The sequence below is a fragment of the Hyperoodon ampullatus genome (genome assembly GCF_949752795.1).
Source record: "Hyperoodon ampullatus genome assembly, chromosome: 6".
NCBI classification, from domain to species: Eukaryota; Metazoa; Chordata; class Mammalia; order Artiodactyla; family Ziphiidae; genus Hyperoodon; species Hyperoodon ampullatus.
The window spans coordinates 24263890-24283916 of NC_136919.1; the positions used below are offsets into that span (position 1 = coordinate 24263890).

The 20027-nt window shown below is 48.6% G+C and overlaps 1 protein-coding gene across 1 annotated transcript in view; it reads left to right on the plus strand.

The window, feature by feature from the left end:
- CCDC180 (coiled-coil domain containing 180) overlaps window positions 1–20027 on the plus strand; it is a gene marked incomplete at both ends in the record, with an annotated part of 55624 nt that overhangs the window by 24056 nt on the left and 11541 nt on the right. Inside the window, 14 exons of the mRNA XM_079706416.1 lie at window positions 143–182; window positions 311–729; window positions 2208–2434; window positions 5545–5720; window positions 7228–7408; window positions 8346–8492; window positions 9161–9305; window positions 9497–9613; window positions 11119–11217; window positions 13213–13332; window positions 14962–15134; window positions 15388–15443; window positions 15554–15632; window positions 16622–16699. Coding sequence (XP_079562542.1) covers window positions 143–182; window positions 311–729; window positions 2208–2434; window positions 5545–5720; window positions 7228–7408; window positions 8346–8492; window positions 9161–9305; window positions 9497–9613; window positions 11119–11217; window positions 13213–13332; window positions 14962–15134; window positions 15388–15443; window positions 15554–15632; window positions 16622–16699 — 2057 coding nt within the window. The remainder of the gene's footprint in view (window positions 1–142; window positions 183–310; window positions 730–2207; window positions 2435–5544; window positions 5721–7227; window positions 7409–8345; window positions 8493–9160; window positions 9306–9496; window positions 9614–11118; window positions 11218–13212; window positions 13333–14961; window positions 15135–15387; window positions 15444–15553; window positions 15633–16621; window positions 16700–20027) is intronic.

The following is a 20027-nucleotide window of genomic DNA, read 5'->3' on the forward strand; positions in this document are numbered from 1 at the left end:
ACCCTGATTACCCCTGTGAAATAAGTGGTCAAGGCCTGCATCAGCTGTAGAAGGGGAGGGGCGGGGCCTTTTCCTTAAAAGAAAAGATACACCCTCAGAAGTGGCACTCTGCTCATTCAATGTCCGTGTTTTTGCCTTGTAGAACTTGGAGGGTGAAGTCATTTTCCGACTGAGGGCACCAGGTAACACTTTTACAATTCAAGTCTGAGTCTCCCTGACTCCACGCTTGTATATCTGGGGGCTGGGGAGGCCCAATCAGGCTGCATTGGTAACCTGTCTCTTCCTGGGCTTTGGGCTTGGTCATCAACAGAACCACATGGAAAGCAATTCCAGGAGAGAATGAGAAAACTGAGGGGAAAACAGAGGCCTAAAGCAGACACGAGCAAAGGTGAGGAAAGCTTAAGTAGGGGAACGAGTTCCCCCAGGCCAGTGGAAGACATAGAAGAAGAAGAAGATCAAGAAATCGAGTCCCCCACCACTCAAGAGGTGGTAGTAAGGCCACAGGAAAAGTCTGTACCGAGTGAAGAGATGGATGAGTCCAGAGAGGACCCTATTCCGGGATTAGAAGAAATGCAGGTTGAAAGAGACAGCTCCTTAAAATCACCCCTGAACCAGGCAAACATGATGGTTCATGAAGAAGAAGAGGAGGAGAAAAAGGAAAAGGTGGAGGAGGAGAGGGAGGAAGAGGAGGAAGAGGAGGAAGAGCATGAGAGTTCATCTATGGATGAGGTAGGCCAGCAGCGGATTCCCTCTTGGGTATGGAAGGTATGCTGTGTTCACTCTGTGTGTCCCTAAGACAAGCTGGGGTCCCCTGTGGCGCAGTCTCCACTGGGATACATATAGAGAATAACAAATGTATGCACACCTTTCTTTTATTTTTGTCAGCAGGGATCCAATTCTTATCTCACAGCAATGCTTTTTTTTTTTTTTTTTTGCGGTATGCGGGCCTCTCACTGTTGTGGCCTCTCCCGTTGCGGGGCACAGGCTCCGGACGCGCAGGCTCAGTGGCCATGGCTCACGAGCCCAGCTGCTCCACAGCACGCGGGATCTTCCCAGACCGGGGCACGAACCCGTGTCCCCTGCATCGGTAGGCTGACTCTCAACCACTGCGCCACCAGGGAAGCCCAGCAATGCTTTTTAAAATTCACCTTCCTCTCCTCACATCCCATCTTGCAACCTACTCTGAAGTCACCCCTCGACTTTCCTCATCCCTCCCTGGTCCTCCCTCTTTCCCAGCTCCTCTTTATTGTGTAGACCAACTTAGCTCCTCCATTCCTTCTCTCTTCCCATTCTCTGCTTATGCAAGAAAAAAGATCCATATCCAAGTTGGCAGATAGCTCCCCTTAGAGTGCAGGGAAGTAACTCTCATATTAATAAATCTTGTCCTCAAAACACATTCAAACTCACAGAACAGTAATTTGAATTCCATAATCATGAAATTGCAAAAGGCTCTTTTCCTATATTGCTGTGGAAGAATTGGCATATGAGACCTCTTTTTGAACAGGGACCCCAAACTCAAATGCCCACAGGCACGTAATAGAAAAGAGTGGACACCAAGTGTAAAATAGTGACACATGAGAGAGACTACTGTCTTAGTCCTTTCAGGCTGCGCTAACAGAACACCACAGACTGGGTGGCTTATAAATAGCAGATAATTATTTCTCACAGTTCTGGAGGCTGGGAATTCAAGATCCAGGCGCTGGCAGCTTCAGTGTCTGGTGAGGGCCTACTTCTTGGTTCACAAACGGCTGCCTTCTTTCTGTGTCCTTGCATGGTGGAAAGGCCAAGAGCTCTCTGAGATCTCTTTTATAAGGGCACTAACCCCATTCATGAGGGACGGCTCTGCCTACGTGACCTAATAACCTTCCAATGCCCACCTACAATCACCAACACACTGGGGATATGAATTTTGGAGGGACGTCAACGTTCAGTCGATGGCAGCCATGCAGCCATTATTCAGTTCCAGCCAACAATGCCCTGTGGGAATGTAGTCTCAGAATTGCCAGATTTTCTGGTTTTAAAAAGAAATCAGAAATCCAGATTTTTAGGTGGAATTTCCCAATTTTAGAAGGCACTGTATGGGCAAAAAGCAATTATAGGCAAGATTTGTCCCACAGGTTTACAACCTCTGATGTCAAGGAACCTGTGGTAGGGATCACCAAGTCTGTTTGATGATGGCAAGTCTAAAAGTCTTGTTTTCTGCTTAGGTCAGAGCCCAGGAAGAGAGTCTGGGAGCGGTCTCCCACGAGGAAATGGAGTCCTTCACAACGTCCAGTGGAAACACTTACTTTGTCTTCCTGCCCCTGGAAAAAGAAGAGAGTAGCAAGAGGCCCCATTCCAACCTTTCTGCCATTCTCTTCAATGACACTTCCAGTGCCAATGTCCTAGAACAAGTGATCATTCCATCCAGACTAGTTTTAGAAATTAAGAAACAGTGAGTAAAAAACCCTTTTATTCTCATTCTCCTTGAGTTTTATTAACAAGGTGAAATAGTATAATGGAAGATTGGACTAGTTTCGATGGAATAGAGAACACGTAGGTAACTGAGGGTAGAGATGAGAAACACAACACAAAGTAGCAGATGTCCAGGGATTTTTCGCAGTCACAGATATCCTCTGTGAGAGTGAGCCCTCTGCCTGTCCCAGGATGACTTGCTGGCCTGGGCCTTGTATCAATACATAAGAAACAGGGTTTTCCCTGAAGGTGTTTCTGGGTTCTAGATCCTGGCATGTCTGTTAATATTAGAGTTCCTTTTCTTTTCTTTTTTAGGAAAATTATATAGATATAGACCATAGTTATGAGTATATTAGTATGGTATTTTGCTCTGGTTATGTGACACATTTAATGTAGAAAATTGAAAAAAGTACAATGAAGAATATAGAATAATTTTACCACTGAACATTTACCGCCCCTAACTCCCAAATTTCTTTCTGATCCTTTATGTTTGAATTTGGAACAAATGTGAAAATTTGCATTTGGCTCTTGGATAGCATTTGCATTGCCCTCCTGATACTATAGTGTCATAGCTAGGACTAACCAGCTAGAGATCACCTGGTTAGTCTACCTCCCATGTTTACACATGGACAGGAGACAAGAGGCAGGGAGTAGAAGGAGTGAAGTCAGGCCTTTGGACTCTATTCTCCTTCACTTCAGCAGCATCTCACCTTGAAAATGTCTTCTGACTTGAACCTCATCCTCCTCCTTCCTCTGTCACAGGCCATTGTCTGCCCTCTCCATAGACCAGGGAATGAAGAAAAGCAAGGACCACCATCAGAGCTACTATTTATTGAGAAAGTTTAATACTCTCAATAACTAAGAGAGGAGTACTGTAATTAGCTCATTTCACAGGTGATTCTAGAAACTGAAGCTCAGAATTAATAACTTGGACAAGATCTCTGAGATAGGAAGTAGTTAAATCCAGGATATGAACCTAGACCCTGTAATTCCAGAGTCTTGAACCAAACACTATGCCATCTGGCCTTGGGACCAACCAAAAAAATAGTTCTGTGTTCAACGGATTGGATTTGAATGTTGAAGCATAGCATACATACCGAAAAGTATGGAAATTATGAGCATATAGCTCAATTAATTACCCAAAGGGAACACACCCAGTAATCAGTACTCGTGGGAAAGACAGCACTACCAACCCCCTTCATGTACCCATCTCACGTCACTGCCCTCCCTTACCCAAGGATAACAAATATTCTAACTTCTGAATTAGTTTTGCTTGTTTTTGAACTTATTTAAATGGAATCCCGTAGAATGTATTCTTTTATGTCCGGCTTCTTTTGGTGAACATGTGTATACATTTCTGTTAGCTATATAACTAAGGGTGGAATTGTTGGGAAATTGACTTATATGTGTGTCCATCTATCTTTTGGTCCATCTGTCTCAGAGGAGATACAACCAAAAGATACTGCCAAAGAGGTTTCAAAAGTGGTTTTGTTTTAACAGTTTACAACAGTGTATAAGAGTTCCAGTTGCTCCACATCCTCACTTGGTTTTGTCAGTAGTTTTTATTTTAGCCATTCTGGTGTATGTGTAGTGGTCTTTCATTGTGGTTTTAATTAGCATTTTCCTGATGAGTAACAATGCCATGTACCTTGTCATATACTTATTGGCCATTTAGTAATCTTTCTGTGAAATGCCTAGCCACATTTTTTGCCCATTTTTTTTCTGGTGGATTGCCTATCTTATTTCTTATTAATTTATGTGAGTTATCTATCTCAGATATGAGTTTTTTGTTAGTTAAATACATGGCAAATGTTCATCCCCTCTCTGTGCTTGCCTTTTTTACTCTCTTAAAGGTATCTTTTGATGAACAGAAATCCTTTTAATAAGGCCCTAGTCATCAGTTTTTTTCACTAGGGTTAGGGTAACTTCTGTCTTATCTAAGATATCTTTGCTTGCCCCAAGGTCACGAAAATATTCTCCTGTGTTATCTACCATAAATGTTATAGTTTTAAGATTTCGTAGTTAGATGTACAATTCAACTGGAATTGATTTTTGTTTATGTATGAGGTAGAAGTCAGATTCATTTCTTTCCCATATGGATAACCAGTTGACCCCAGACCATTTGAGAAGACTCTCCTCTCTCCACTGCTCTGCCAGGTCTCGCATCACCACCTCCCCCTGATTGATTACTGTAGCGTTATATTAAGTCTTATTATCTGGTGGTGTGAGTCCTCCAACCTTGACATCCTCCAAGATTGTTTTGACTCTCCTTGGCCATTTGTATTTCTATATAAGTTTGAAATCAGCTCATCAGTTTCCAAAAGAAGACATTTGCCGAGCTTTTAATTGTTATTGTATTGGATGTGTAGATACATTTGGAGAGAACCAACATCTTAACAATATATAGCCAAGAAAATCACTCTACATTTTAACAGGATGAAATAGTAAACTGGGAAGAATATTTGCAACTCACATCTCAGTTAAAGGACCTCATGTTCCCAATACATAAAGAGATCCTAGAAATTAATAAGAAAAAAGGCAACTACACACTAGAATGATGGACAAAAGATATTAATGGATAGTACACAGAAAAAGAAATTTAATAGTCTTAAACACATGAAAATATGCTCAATCTCAGTCATAATATGACAAAATTGTCAAATTCAAGAGTTTGACAATACATTCTGAAGCTATGGATAAATAGGAACTTTTATTCATCGTTGATGGGAGTTCAAGTTGTCTTGCAACAGAAGCCGTTTGGCTGTATCTGCCAGATCCACAAATGTATTTCAGGCTTTGATTCAATAGTTCCCTTTCAGGGAATTTATCCTATAGAAATTGTTCTACACTTGACATATGTACGAGGTTATTCATTGCAGTCTTCTTTGTAAGAACAAATGGTTGGAAACCACCCAATGTCCTTCAGCAGGGGGTCTGGCTAAATGAATGATGGTCCACCTAAACAAAGAGATACAGTGTAGTGGGAAATAAAATAAGGAAGAAGGAGTAGAGGGGGAAGCACTTTAAGCATCAGTGTGGAAAGATATCTCCCTGGTCACAATTGCTGACCCTCGCTGGTCTCTCCCTTAGTCTTCGAGCTGGCTTTTTTGAGCACTTAGAGAAGTGGTTTGACCAATGTGCCCTCAATGCCCGGGTCATCGTGGCCACCAAGATTGATGAGCTGGATTCAGAACTGGAGCTGCGTCTGCACCTGCACCAGCCAAGAGCCCAGTTCATTGAAAAGGACATCCACAACGTCAGGGCAGGTACTGCAGACCCCCGGTGTCTGTGCCATTGCAGCCCCACATTCATTAGCAGCTTGTACCATGCAATGCTTAGCATGTTGTCATCACACGTTGGAAGATGTGCGTGAGGGTTCGTACCTCCCAGGTTGGCAGAGAAGGTTGTACTCAGAATCCTCATTTAAGGTTTTTTTAAAGAAGGTGTTAGATGCTGAAATGAAGAGTATTGTCCTATTTTAGCTTTGTGGATCCCAGATATGCTCACACACCTGTCAGACACACACCTGCATGGCAGATGCCCTAGAGGCAAGCCTGTAGTTCAGGAATCAGAGCTAACAGGCTCAACCTGTCTAGCTGTGGGATTCTGGACAGGTTACCTGACCTCTCTGATCCCTTCCTAACCTGCAGAGGGCATGCTGTTGATGGTAATTAACTCTCCTTGAAATGGTACAGTGAGGAATCATGAGCATCTGGCATAAGCCAGAACCTCCAAAAGTGGTAGCCATTATTTTCAGCTTACAATTTTTAACACTTAAAAAGACATGCCATTCCTCTCTAAGGCAGAGGGCTCCATTAATTGGAGGGAGGGCACTTTTATTTGGATCCTTCAACGGCTCCTGTCAGGTTTTTACTCGAGTCACACTTTAAGCTCCATTATTGACCCTGAAAGCGTCCAGAGAGCCTCCACGTGACCCCACGCAACCTCCTATTGCTTGGAGCAGCGAAAGAGTGTGGACTCCAGAGGCCCAATGCTTGTGGCCTTGGGAGACCAGCTTGACTTTTGGAACCTCGTTGTCCTCATATGGGAAATGTGTGCATTAATTAATAAATATAAACAAAGATGCTCCCTGAAGGCTGGTTTCCTGCCCCTTCCCTGGCTCCTGGCCCAGTGCATAATGTGAAAAACGAGGCTGGAGAAACAAAGCCCCAGAATCCCACCGTTTGTTTTTGGCAGAGCTGAGACCATAGCACTTCCTCCACTCCAGGCAGTAGGAGGTGAGATGAGGTGAGCTGGGACTCTCTGCTAACTCTAAAGGCCTATGATGGAGCTCTTGAAGTCCATTGTAACTGAGGCTCATTGGAAATGAGAAGCCACTGATATAAAGGGACACATGCCAACTGCCCAGCTTTGTGCTGGCTATTTTCTCCCAGGCCTTCGCATCAAGATCCCTGCCCTCCCCAACACCCATCCCACCTGCTCCTGGGGTGGGAGGTGCTCTCCGTCTCCCAGGCTTTGTTCCCTTCTGCTGCAGGCAGGGTATCTCCACCGCAGGCACCTCCCTGATCACAGCTGGCCAGATCCTCCTCTCCAGTTAAAGACCCAGGGCTGTCTCATATTGGCCTCCCTGAGCTCTGTGTCCATTCCCAGGCCAGGCCCCGGGGAGGGCAGTGGGGACAGGATAAGGGACCTTGGCCTGAAAGGTCCGTGCTCTGTAGCTGGCCTGGGAGAGGCACATCGCTGTCCAGGAAAGCACTGTCCTGAGCTGGCTTGAGATCCTGGAGGGCCTCATCTCCCCTTGTCCTTTTCCAGCCGAACTCTTGCTTCACCAAGAGCGGCTGGACAGCCACTGTGCAGGGGTGATGGAGATGCTGAGGAAGGAGAGGATGATGTTCTGCCAGTTCCAAGAGGAGCAGAACATGAGGAGAAAAGACTTCTGGCGCAAGATTCACGACCTGGAGCACATCTTCTTGAGCACCACCAGGAGCCAGAAGTAAGGGCACTGGGGGTCTTAGCTGTAGCCTTGTGGCCCTAGAATCCCAGCCAGGTGGCTGTTCTCAAAGGAGTGGTTCCCCCACCCTCTGTGGATAATAGAAGGGTCAGGGTTTCCAGAAGGGTTTTTACCTCTTCGCAAGGGTGCAACTGTGTAAAGCATCTGGCCGGGGGCTGGGCATTGGGGGTGGGGGAGCAGCCAAAGAGAGAAAAGGGTGCCCGCGGTCAGAGTGCAGGGGTGCAGATGATGTGCCCTGGAACGTCCATGGTGGGAAAGACCGCTCCTATCAGGGGACGTCCGGAAGAGCTTGCTGCAGGAGGCCCTCGGGCCTGGGATGGAGAAAGGTGGGGAGGGGCAGGGCTCTCCCGTTGGAGAGGAGCACTGGCCCAGCTCGAGGTGGGGATGCCCTGCTCTCAGGGCAGAGTGAGGGGTCCCGAGAGGCCCCCCAGGGGTTTGAGGTGAGGCACCTGTGTGCCCAGGGAGGCCTCCGTCAGGTCACCGGTGAGGAGCCCTTGAAGGTGTCTGTACCGTGGTCAGGTGCGCCAGAGGGAGCTGGTTAGGGTAGACTTGGGTGTACAGAGGAAACCTGCAGCCCGCGCTTCCAGGAAGTCCCGGGCTCCGGAGCTACGTCTGTGGGAGTGAGTTAGAGATAGCGGGTGGGGGGAGGAGGGGACGGAGTCAGTAGGACCTGGGGATTCTCTTAGCAATCTGGTGGCAGGGGCCAGACAGAGGAGAGGGCTGCCCTCTGGTCCAGCTCACTGAGAGCCCCACACGCACTGGCATCGTGAATTTCCTTCTAAGGACTCTTTTTCTACCCAGAGAAGACAGGCAGTGGTTCTGGTGACCCCACAGCTGGGCATGGCATGTGGAGCTCAAGCCACCTCCCAGGCTGCCCGCCTGTGCCCAGGTCACCACCCTGCCCTCCCGTGTCCCCCAGGCTGGTCACTGTCAGAAGCACTCTGCACCAGGAGCTGCTCAGCTATGTCAACATCGTCCAGGTGACCCTGCGCAGCTTCCGCCGGTACCTGGAGGAGAGCCTGGGCAAGCTTCGCTATACCAACGTTGAGTTTGTCAGGCACTGCAGGTGAGACCCAGCATCTGGGGCCTCTGTGGACCGCTGGGCTTTCTCTATTGAGAGGTGGTCTTGTTTGCCCCTCCATTTTTTAATAGGGATAAAATATCCATAACATAAAATGACCATTTTAACCATCTTAGGTGTCCAGTTCACTGTCATTAAGTACGTCCACGCCGTTGTGCAACCATCACCACCATCCATCTCCAGAACATTTTCATCCTCACAAGTTGAATCTCTAAACACTAACTTAAACACAAACTGCCCATTTTGCCCTCCCCCAGCCCCTGGGAACCACCATTCTATTTTCGGTCTCTATGAATTTGACTACTCTAGGGACCTTGTAGAAGTGAAATCACACCAGATTTGTTCTTTTGTGCGTCTGTTTTTTCACTTAGTATAATATCTTCAGTGCTCATCCATGTCACAGCATCTGTCAGAATTTCATTCTTTCTTAAGGCTCAGTAATATTCCATTGTGTGGATGTACCACATTTTGTTTATCCATTCATCTCTTGATGGACATTTGGGTTGTTGCCCTGCTTCTGTCCTTGAGCTACCTGCATTTGTTTTTCCATGATCTTGTAGTTTTAATCTAAAGCCTGGTCAACCACAGTATTTGGACTGCGTGGAAAGGTTCAGGTCTGATCAGTGGATTTATTTCTCCCCAATTATTTTCAGATTGTTCTCAGAGGGAGGCAACTTTTCTTCTGAAGAAATTGACTCACTGTGTCATCGACTGGAGAAGGAAGCTGCCCGGATAGAGTCTGTTGAAAATTTAATCATGATCAACATGGAGAAGATGGAGAGCGAGTACCTGGACCAGGTGAGCGGGCCCCACCACGACCTCTAGCCAGGCTCCCTTGATACCCGCTTACAAGGTGGTTACCTTGCTCACTGCCTGATAGGCTGGCCAAGCCCCCTTTCCAACCATTAACTGAGCCTGTCCCCCTCTGCTTCTAAAGTCCAAAAGTTCCAAATTAAGCTCCATTCCTTTACTTTTTCTCTTTCTTTAAGGCTAATGATGTCATCAACAAGTTTGAAAGTAAATTCCATAACCTGTCTGTGGACCTTATTTTCATAGAGAAAATCCAGCGGTTGCTGACAAATCTGCAAGTGAACATCAAGTGCGAGGTAGGACAGATTCAGTCTTCATCTGCCCCATGGGACTTGACGTTTATCACACACACCTGCATGTCAGGCACTGTCCCAGGTGCTGGGGATACTGGTGTGGTCTCTGCCCCATGGGACTTGCACTCCAGCCCGGAAGTCAGAGATTAAATTGTAATAGTTTCTAACATCCACTGAGTTATTATGCACCATGCAGCCTGCCAGTGGGCTTATTTTGATTAACTGTGTGAGTCCGCACAAGAGCTGTGTGAGGCAAGTACTGTTCTTATCCCCATTTTAGAGATAAAGAAACTGAGGCAGAGAGTCATTAAGTGGCTTAGGGCAAGAACACAGAGTTCTTAAATGGTGGAGCCAAAATGTGAACCCAGGTCTGACTGACACCAGAAATTCAGGCCTTAACCATGCCAGGCCATCTGGGCTACAGAGGCCATGAGGGCTGTGTGAGGTGTGTGGGGAGGTAGAGGAGAGGATTTCATCTGGACTAGGAAAGTGGTGTTTCCCAAGGCTTGATGGCGAAGGAAGAGCCAGCCAGGCAGGAGGGTGGGGAGCAGTGTCCTGGAGAGATCGTGAAAAAAATCCTGGGGATCTGGAGCCAAGGGGAGAGAGAGTTCGAGCAAGAAAAAGTGGGGAGCAGTGAGGCTGGAGTGGGGGCCAGGTCAGCAGGGCCGTGTGAGCTGGGCTCCTGGTGCTGGAGTGAGGGTCAGGGCAGTGGGGACAAGGGAAGGGTGCTATTTATTACAATTTTTTTAAGCTGTATTATCTTGAAAAGTTTCTTCAAAAACATCACTTTGGGGCTTCCCTGGTGGCGCAGTGGTTGAGAGTTCATCTGCCGATGCAGGGGACACGGGTTCGTGCCCCAGTCTGGGAAGATCCCACGTGCTGTGGAGCAGCTGGGCCCGTGAGCCATGGCCGCTGAGCCTGCGCGTCCAGAGCCTGTGCTCCGCAACAGGAGAGGCCACAACAGTGAGAGGCCCACGAACCGCAAAAAAGAAACCCCAAAAAACCCCCATCACTTTGATGGTTTCTCTCTCCTGAATGTGTTGCCATTTTTACTTAACCATTCCTTTTTGGAGGAACATCTGGTGGGTTTCACTTATAATATACACAATGGTGTGTTAGACATGCTTGCACTGGAAACTCTGATGGTGTCCATAGGGTGCCTCTCAGAGCTGGAATTACTGGGTTAGAGCATGAATGTTTTAAGGCTTTTTGTACTTTCCAGGTGGCTTGTACAGACATCCCCTCACCAATAGGGCACGAGTGTGTCCTCCTAATGCCCTCAACCAGTACTGCAGGTCACTAGTTTTATTTTTAAAACTTACTATTTGACAGTAAAAAAAAAGTCCTTTAAATTTGCATTGATCGAGTTCCTGATATGACTGTGCATTTTTCCCCCTGATTTCATTTTTTCGATACTTAATCCACCTCTCAGATAATGATTTGCTGAACATTTTCTTGATCAAAATAAGTATTCTAGAAACAAATCTCAGAACCTCTGGTTTTTCTAGGTGGCAAAATCCAATTTGCAAGCAGATGGATTAAATTCTTCTCTGGAACAGCTTCAAAGCAAGGTACAAATGTGCCGAAGCTCAAGGAGAGATGAAAAAGTAAGTGCTCAGTGGATACTAAGCTATGAATAGTAAAGATGCATCAGGCCAGAATCGTAAACTAGAAATAAACTTACATCTGTAAGATTTCTCCACCACCAGCGGGGCCTCTGAGCCTTCCTACTTAACTCCTGTTTTATTCAATGTAATTAAGGACGAGAAGAGAAACCAGCCATTGCCCCCGGCCTCTAGCACCTCCCAGGCAGGCATCTCGAGGCCAGTGAGCACAGGGGCTTGAGTCTGGCCTCCCTCCCCCTCTGATGTCACCAGGCCTCCCTCCCTGTAATTGGAACGCAGCCCTGGATGAATAACAGAGGCAGGACTCTGCCCTCTGAACACCCACCTTTTGTTTGATTTTACTTTTGTTTTGACCATTGCACATAAATTGGTTACTTCCATTTTCTGTGTATAAGCTGTGAAAAGTCCAAATTGGAGCAAAGTCTGGGAGAAGAGAGGTTCCAGGTGCCTGCCAGGCCCTGACCAGCATAGCGGGTCTCTGCGTGTTTATGTTGTTGACTTGCTTGTTTTTCTGCCTCTAGTGCATGTCTCTGTCCCTTGTGCCACCTGCACCCTGGCCACTCCAAGTAATCTTTTCTCCACAGTTCAGCCAGGCACTCGAGAACCAGATGTCCTGGCCAGGGGTTCTGTCTTCCATTTCAGTGACTAAGTTGAGGTTTTATTGTTATTAGCACTGAGAGGACGTTTATTTTTCTATCTTTACTGCTTTTTCTTGCATAGTTACGTGTGCTTGGTGGAAAATAGTTCGAACATCCACAAAGCACAGAGTGGAGGTCCCGTGTAACCTCTTGTGTTTTCGTGCAGATGTTTCTACACATACACAGGGGAGCAGGGGAAAACCAGCTTAATCTGCTGTGACCGCTTCAGCAGGCCCTTTAGGGACAACTCTCTCTCTTCAGAGCAGAAGCATTTGCTCTCCCACATTTCCTCACTTCCTATCTGATGTGTCAGGGCACTGGGCAGGGTACCAGGGGGCTTGCACAGACCCTGGCATGGGATGGGGAGCATGAGCTTGAGCGGGCGGGTGGTCCTGTGTTGGCAGAGGACACTGGTTGGACACTCCTGCCGGGTGGTGATCAGGAGGCGGAAGCAATGCATCAAATGCTCGGTGAAGGCGCTGGGGACCAGGGAAGGGTGTGGCCAGGGCCGTGTGCTCAGTGCCACATTAAAGAAGACCTTCTGGCTGCTGGGTGCAGAAAGGCAGGGAGGCAGGTAGGAATGAGGCAGAGTGCCAAGACCAAATAGTATCACCACTCGAGACTCCAGCAGGGACATGTTCCAATCCCGGGGTTGAGCGGCGGGGGAATGGGCGGGATTCAGGGTGCATTGGAAATGAAGGGAGTGGGAAGAGGTCAAGGCGCCACCTGGCCTGGGTCATCCATTAGGTCAGTGAGCCATTCAGGGAGCAATGTGTGGGGACCACTGAGCGCTGTGCGGGCTGCTTGGGGAAGGTGAACATCCTCACGGGTGCTTCCCTGCCCCCTGCAAGGTATGGTCTGTGGGATTGTTGCTCTAAGGGGTCATGTATTTGACGTATTTGATCTGATAGCCAGATCACCCTCCAGAAAGGCTGTGGCCATTTCACGCCTACCCACCCTCACCATCTTGGGCCAAATATTTCCTTCTACACGTAGAGCATTAGAACTAGAAGAGATCCTAAGGAACATTCTGTGTCCCCATCACACTGATGGGGAGACTAAGTAGAGCAAGCTTAAATCATTTGCCCAGAACAAACCCATAGAACTAGGAATAGAACTCCCGATGCCCCATCAGGGAAGGATTCACTGCTGCAGTGGAGCCACCTGAGAGAGCCAGCCCAGGGCTCCCCACTCCCACAGGGCCCTCCCTGCAAGTGAGGGGCCTCCATGGAGCCAAGAGGTGTCCTTGCCAGCCAGCTGGTTCCTGCAGTTCACATGGAGTCAGCCTGCCTGCCCGCAGCCTGCTTCCTGTGGCTTTTCCCCTCCATGTTCACACTAGAGAGTGACCACAGAAGACCTCCTTGGCCTTGTTCGAACTTGGAAAGAAAAACTGAGCCAGAGGATTCAGTATCTCAACTGCAAGCTGGACATGGTATCCGTGACTCAAGTGGTCTTTACCGTAAGGAACGGGATGGGGCGGCCGTGGGGAAGAGCAGCTGAGCTGTTGGGTCCGGGCTCCCAGGAAACCCACAGGGCTCAGTAGAGCCCAAGGCAAGAAGATCTCCCAGGCCACTGCTGGACGTCAGGCCTGCTGGGATGCCTTGGAAAGGCCACAGGCTGTGGAGTCAGATCTGGGTTCAAATCCCAGATGGGTCACTTCCCTGCACTGGTCTCTTAGGAGACCCCTCACCTCCTGGCAGCACCTCCTCCTGCCATCAGGGCCCACCAGCTCTCAGGGCAGCCTCACCTCTCAGCCTCTTCCTTCCCACCCGCTGCCATGAGCAGCCACCAGCTTCTCCCACCCCACCCCCATGGCCTTGTCCAACCCCCCCGTCTCTTGCCCGCCTGGCTGCCCTTATCCTCTCACTTCCCCCCATGATCCATTTCCAGAGCTGCAGCCAGACCTCATGTTGGACAAAGCCAGTCTGCCCGTGTCACTCTCCTGCCCTTGGGATAAAATCCAGACCTTTTACCTAGACCTGCGCAGCAACCTCCTCCAAGGTCTGCCCTCCATGGGCACTTCATTTCTCTGGCCCCCCCTAAGAGATCTCTTCCCCCAGGCCTTCTCTCACCCCCTGGTTTCGTTGGCATGTCCCAGTTCCCCATGAGCCCACAGACCATGCAGTGAGGTCTCCCTTTTAGGAGCCGTCTCCCCTAGACGGTGTGCCCCAAGAGGGCAGAACCCGTCACCCTCACCCCACCCTCTCTCACCAAGCTTTAAACACCAGAGGTGCTCAACCAGCTGCCAGAAGGGCTGTGACAGAGCCAATGGTAGCATAAGCGGACACCCCTCAAGTTCTGCTCTGGCCACCCTCAGGCCCTGCCTCACACTGCCACGCTCTGAACCAGCCCTTCCTTTGGGGAGGCTCTTCCCGCCGTGCCACTAGCGCTAAGCCTCCATCACACCATCAGTACTGCGCCCCACAAGATGAAACTTAGGAGTCCAGCTGGAGTCCTTCCCTTACAGTGCTTACAGTCTAGCGCTGAGCCAAGATGCAGGATAAAATAGGGGACAGTTCAACTAAGCACTCGTGGTGGGCCACCACTCCCACCCTTTCTCTAAGGTCCAACTCGAGGTGGAGGTGGCCACTCACTCATCCATGCACTCATTCACTCACTTGTCCGTTGGTCAGAAACACTGCCTGGGCACATCTACGGGTGGCCTTACAGGTCCGTGACCCTCAGCCTCAGGGAAGACGCTGGAACTTCCCCTTCATAACACTGGCCCCATTTTAGACCATTGTGATCAAATAAATGTCTTGTCTCCCTGACCAGACTGTAAGCTGCATGAGGGTAAGGGTCACATGTGGCCTCTTCATCCTGTGTCCCATACCCAGGCAGAGGCTTGCAGAAAGCAGGCACTCAAGAAACATTTTTGAAGCATGCACATGTGAATGAATGAATGAATAGTCCTCTAAGGTAGATATGATCACTGCTACTTCACGGAAGGGAAAAGGGAGGCTCAAAGAGGTCAGGCAGCTGGCCTCCAGCCACAGCACCTGGGCAAGGTGGTGCTGGGACGGGAACCCAGCCTGCCTGCCTGCCTGCCTGCCACCCACACAGTCGGGCCCTGATCTTTGGCCTGCAGGACAACATCTTGACCGACCTGAAGGTAGAGAGTGACATCCTGGTGTCTTCAAAAGCCCATAAAGAAGAGGCCAAGGTAGACGTGGTCACCCCCAAGTCCTTCAGCCAGCCAAGCCGCATGGGGAAGTCCCTGATTGAAGACCCAGCTGTGGAGGTGGTCAGGAAGATCCTTCAGTGAGTGGCCTGGGTGTACACAGTGGGGCCCTGAGCCTTCGGGAGCCAGCCCCCATGTGAGCCCACCCTTGACAGCCATGACCTTGTGCGGGGGCTTCTCCTCTCAAAGCCTCAGCTTCCTCCTCTGAAGTGGGGCTCACGATTGGGCAGACTCACGTGGCATCGTGGGCTAACTGGGATGGTGCCCAGTGCCTGGCCTGAGCAGTGCTCATGGTCACTGGGGAAAAGCTCACATCCTTTCCTTTGGTTTCAGATTTCCTGACTCAAAATGTCCAACCCAGCAGCGTGACAAAGAGAAGTCCCAAACAGGTAGAGGCAAACAGATTTCAGGGCACCGGTGGTGGGGCAGCTGGTGGTGCCACCCGGCCCCACCTCACCTTGGATCCTCTGTTCTTGTCCCGGGTGCTCGTCACCCAAAGGCTTGAAGCGACTCCGGAACCGGGCAGAGCGCTCTGTGAAGAAGGGCTTGTCCACTGCCGGTGCCACCTTGGCAGCGAGGTAGAAAGGCTAGGCTGCCTGCGATCTCCCCTCCGCAGACCCCACCCCGCCACCCTTTACCAGACCATGTCCTCAGAGTGCACCTTCTGTGCTCACAGCCCTGACACGCCAAGGGACCCCATGAGGGGCCAGCTCTGACACCGGCTTTAGACTGGTCTGTGCTCACCCCTGCCCAGTGGCTTGGCTCGCATGGCCTCCCACCCTGGGAACCTGTCCGGGAGTTGGGTGGTTTTCCACGGTATTGTTTGGCTTCCTGGATTGCCACTAGAAATAGCAATCTGTCCTCCTGCAAGTCTGACTTCTGCAAGCCGGCTTCTTGAGTTTTTTATTGTAGCTAAGGGGTTGGTGTCCTAGGCCGGTTGTTGCAGCTTATGGGCCAGAGTTCTCTATTTATATATGGTTCAGCTGTTGTCCATTTGCATATTCAATCTCTCAGTGGTTACCAATGAAGTACATGTTGCTAGGACTGCCAGATAAAAATTCAGGATGCCCAGTTCAATTTGAATTTCAGATGAACAACACATAATATTTTTAATATTATACATGTGTGTCCCAAATATCGCATGGGATGTTCACTAAAAATTTCTCATTGCTTATATGAAATTTGAGTTCTTTTAAAAAATTTATTGTTGTATAGTTGATTTACAGTGTTGTATTAAGAAATTCAAGTTTAACTTGTATTTTTATTTGAAAATTTGGCAACCCTACATGTGGCTCAACCTATTTTTCTTTGGGTCCTCACCACAGAAAAGGATACAGGTTTCTGGGCTCGAGCACCTCTGTCCCTTAACCACTCTTGGCAGCCTTGTGTGAGTTTTAGTGGTCAGGGCTTCAGCCCCGTGATAAGGCTGTCTCCAGAGCTGCCAATGAGGAGGGAGCACCTCGAAGCACCGGGCCGCACAGGCAGGCCCGGGTGGGGCTCACGCGGGCTCAGATCTGCCTGTGTTTATCTCCAGCCTCCAGAGCACTGCCCCACCTTTGCCCCACAGCATCACACAGTATGCCAAGCCCAACAGACGAGATAGAAAGTACCGGGTGCTCGGAGACAAGCCACCTCCTCCGGCGGAGTAAGTGTCAATGCCATGTCCTTTAACTCCATTTTAACCTGTCATCTTTGTCAGGGGGCAGCTAAATCTAACTCAGCTAAGGGAAATAGGAAGTAGGGGGCAGAGCAGGAGAGGTTGGCATGGGGATGGGTAAGGGTCAAGATTGGTTTGTCTCAGCCTAACTCACCTAAATTTATTGAGAGATATTTCCACCAAATTTAGACGTTCACCAAGAAGACATTCTTTTTTCCTTTGAACAATAAGTTCATTTCTATTCAGTCACCTTTTGTTCCTTAAGGGCCAGCTGAACCGTCTACTGAGACTTGGTAGTAGGGCAGCCAGTCAAGGGGCTTTATAGACCTTGGGCCTGAAGCACCCAGAGTGGCCCACTCGGGAGTAGCTCCTGGCATTCCAGTTGCCCATCACCCCACTCCAGCTGGCACGGCTTCTTTGGATCCTGGAGGAAAAGCCAGCTACAGAACAGCCTCGAGTCCCAACAGGGACCTAGAGAGTCAGGTTTCAGCTCTCAGTGGAGTGTTGTAGCCAGATATTGAAAGAGACTAGAACAGAGATTTGGTAAGAACTGACAAAACGTACATGACAGCAAGATCCATGCCAGTTTCCAGGGAGGTCACAAAACCTCAAAGCCAATGAATAGGGATAGAATCTACTAATCACGAGAGAGTGCTATAGTTTCCCACTGAAACATAAAATTTATGTCGCCCTTTTTTTTTCCGCTGCGGAGCACAGGCTCCGACGCGCAGGCCCAGCAGCCATGGCTCATGGGCCCAGCCGCTCCGCAGCATGTGGGATCCTCCCGGTCCGGGTCACGAACCCCTGTCCCCTGCATCGGCAGGCGGACTCTCAACCACTCTCAAGCCACCAGGGAAGCCCCCTTCTTTTTGATTCTTGTTTACAAAACAAGTCTGGTCTCATTAGCTTTGGCCTGTAATTATTTACATAAATGCAGCAAGCGTGGTGACTAACCACCTAAACTACGTTTACGTTTTACGTTTACATTGCTGGAACTTTTCAAAAAGAATCTCAGATTAGACTCTTAAAAGCCTCTTGAAGCCAAAAAGGTGAGTCAGATTTCACCTGCAGTACCTATAGATTTGGGTGAAAGCCTCTCTTCTTGAGGTCCCCACAGTACCTTAAGGTTTTCCTTACTCACCTGTGAGGCTGGGAACTTCATAAGCCAGGTGCCAGGTGGGTTTTCCCAAGAGGGCTCTGAAGCATTGTCTCCATGAAGTCAACCTTAGTTTCTTGAAACTGTTTGGTCATATCTGATCCTATGCATCATTGTCCATATGACATTTCAGTCAAAGCCTTGGTTATACATCAATGTTTCCAATTACGTCCTGTTACAAGGAGGACAGCTTTTTGTTGAATTCACAGAAATAATTATATTGCCATAAAATAAGTATACTTAACAAGAGTTTCCGAATTCTAGAGTGCATATGAGCGGGTGAAACATCCAGCCTGTTTCAAATTAGCCCTTTTTCCTCTTTAGCCTCAGTCAGTTGCTTTCAGGAGCTCCTCTGTCCCTTGAGAGCCCTGATGGGGACAGGACGCCTGAATTTAGTTCAAGCGACTGCAGGGGGTTGAGGGCTGGAGTGGGAAAGGAGAGGTCTGGCAGGGTGGACAGACGGACAGAGGAGGTAGGGCTATGAAGGGGTCATATCAAAGGAAACCAGGGAACGGAAGGGAAGGTGGAAGGTGGCAAAAGGAGGAAGAAGGAGCATAGGCGTTGGGGGGGAGAGAGGTCTTAGAGGGGGTCTCCCTTCCAGTTTGGGGAGACCTTGTTTCCCCAAGAAGCCAATGACGTTCCAAATTATCCTTAGTAAAATCAAGCCAGGGTTATGAATCACACAGTGGAAAAGTATTTCGGAAAGTATAGTGAAAGCGTGCAGAGGAGCCTAACGTTGGCTCGAGGGGAGAGTTTTTGTCAAGGTCAACAGACAGCAAATTACTTTTCCAGAAAGCAGTCAGGAAAGGTATAGTGAAGGCCATAAGTTTATGCCTTTTGTGCATGTCCATGGGTCCCTCTACCAAGGAAACCATCTATCAAGAAGAAAACACTCGCATGATATACCATGCAATACTTTTTATCCCAGTTAAAAATGGAAAAAAACCCTAAAGGTCCAAAAATAGGGGATTGTAAACCATGGTGCATACATACTCGATGGTGTCACACAGCCATTTAAAATGATATCATAATGTAGGGGGAACACTTTTAAGTGTGCAGAATGTAAAATGCACATGAACCTAGTTCCAAACCAATTTAAAAATCAGCAGAAGGGGGCTTCCCTGGTGGCGCAGTGGTTGAGAGTCCACCTGCCAATGCAGGGGACACGGGTTCGTGCCCCGGTCCGGGAAGATCCCACATGCCGCGGAGTGGCTAGGCCCGTGAGCCATGGCTGCTGAGCCTGCACATCCGGAGCCTGTGCTCCGCAACGGGAGAGGCCACAACAGTGAGAGGCCCGCATACCGCAACAACAACAACAACAACAACAACAAAATCAGCAGAAGGAAATACAGTAAAATGTTAGCATTTATTTTTTCTTCTTGCTTTTCAGTTTATTTCTAATTTTCTTTAATTATGATGAATTTTTAAATGAAAGATCACATGACTTATATACATGTATTTTAGAAAATGCCAAAACTGATGTGTGTGTAAAGCAGTCACTGCATCACTTTATAGAAATTGTGAAAAAACAGTTGTCCTATAGGTACATGCAGTTCTAACACATCTGTCCCTTATTTCAGTCTTACTGTTGAGACAGTTGACCTAACCAACAGGAATATTCACTGGATCTGTGCAGGTTTGTTCAGTAAGGACCCTGTGTGCGCACAGTCAACCCAAAGGCCAGGGGTACCAGAAAGAGGATGTTTGGTCCTACAGGCAGTCTTGCTCATTTGACTAATATTTATAAGAAATCATTCTTTCTTCCCTCAACCAAGACTGAGGCACTGCTAGGTGCAGGCACTGCGATGGGACAGGGGATTCCACGGTGAACAAAAACAGATGCACAGTGTGTGTCCTGGTGGACTTTACCAGGTGCTGGGAGAGATGGGGCTAATGACCAGTCACACAGATCAGCCCCCAGTCCCCCTGTGGGGAGTGCTGTAAAGCTGAGGGCCACGAAGAGCATTGGAACAAGGCAGTCAGGAATCACCACTGAGCCAGGATCTAAGGAAGAGCAGGAACAAACGTGACCAAGAGGAAAGTTAGTGTTCCCTGGAGAGGAATCAGTGTGAGCAATGGCCCTGGGGCAGGAATGAGTAATTACAAGAAGTGATGAGGACAAAAGAGAACAGAGACACTTGGAAGCTGCCAGGCTCAGCT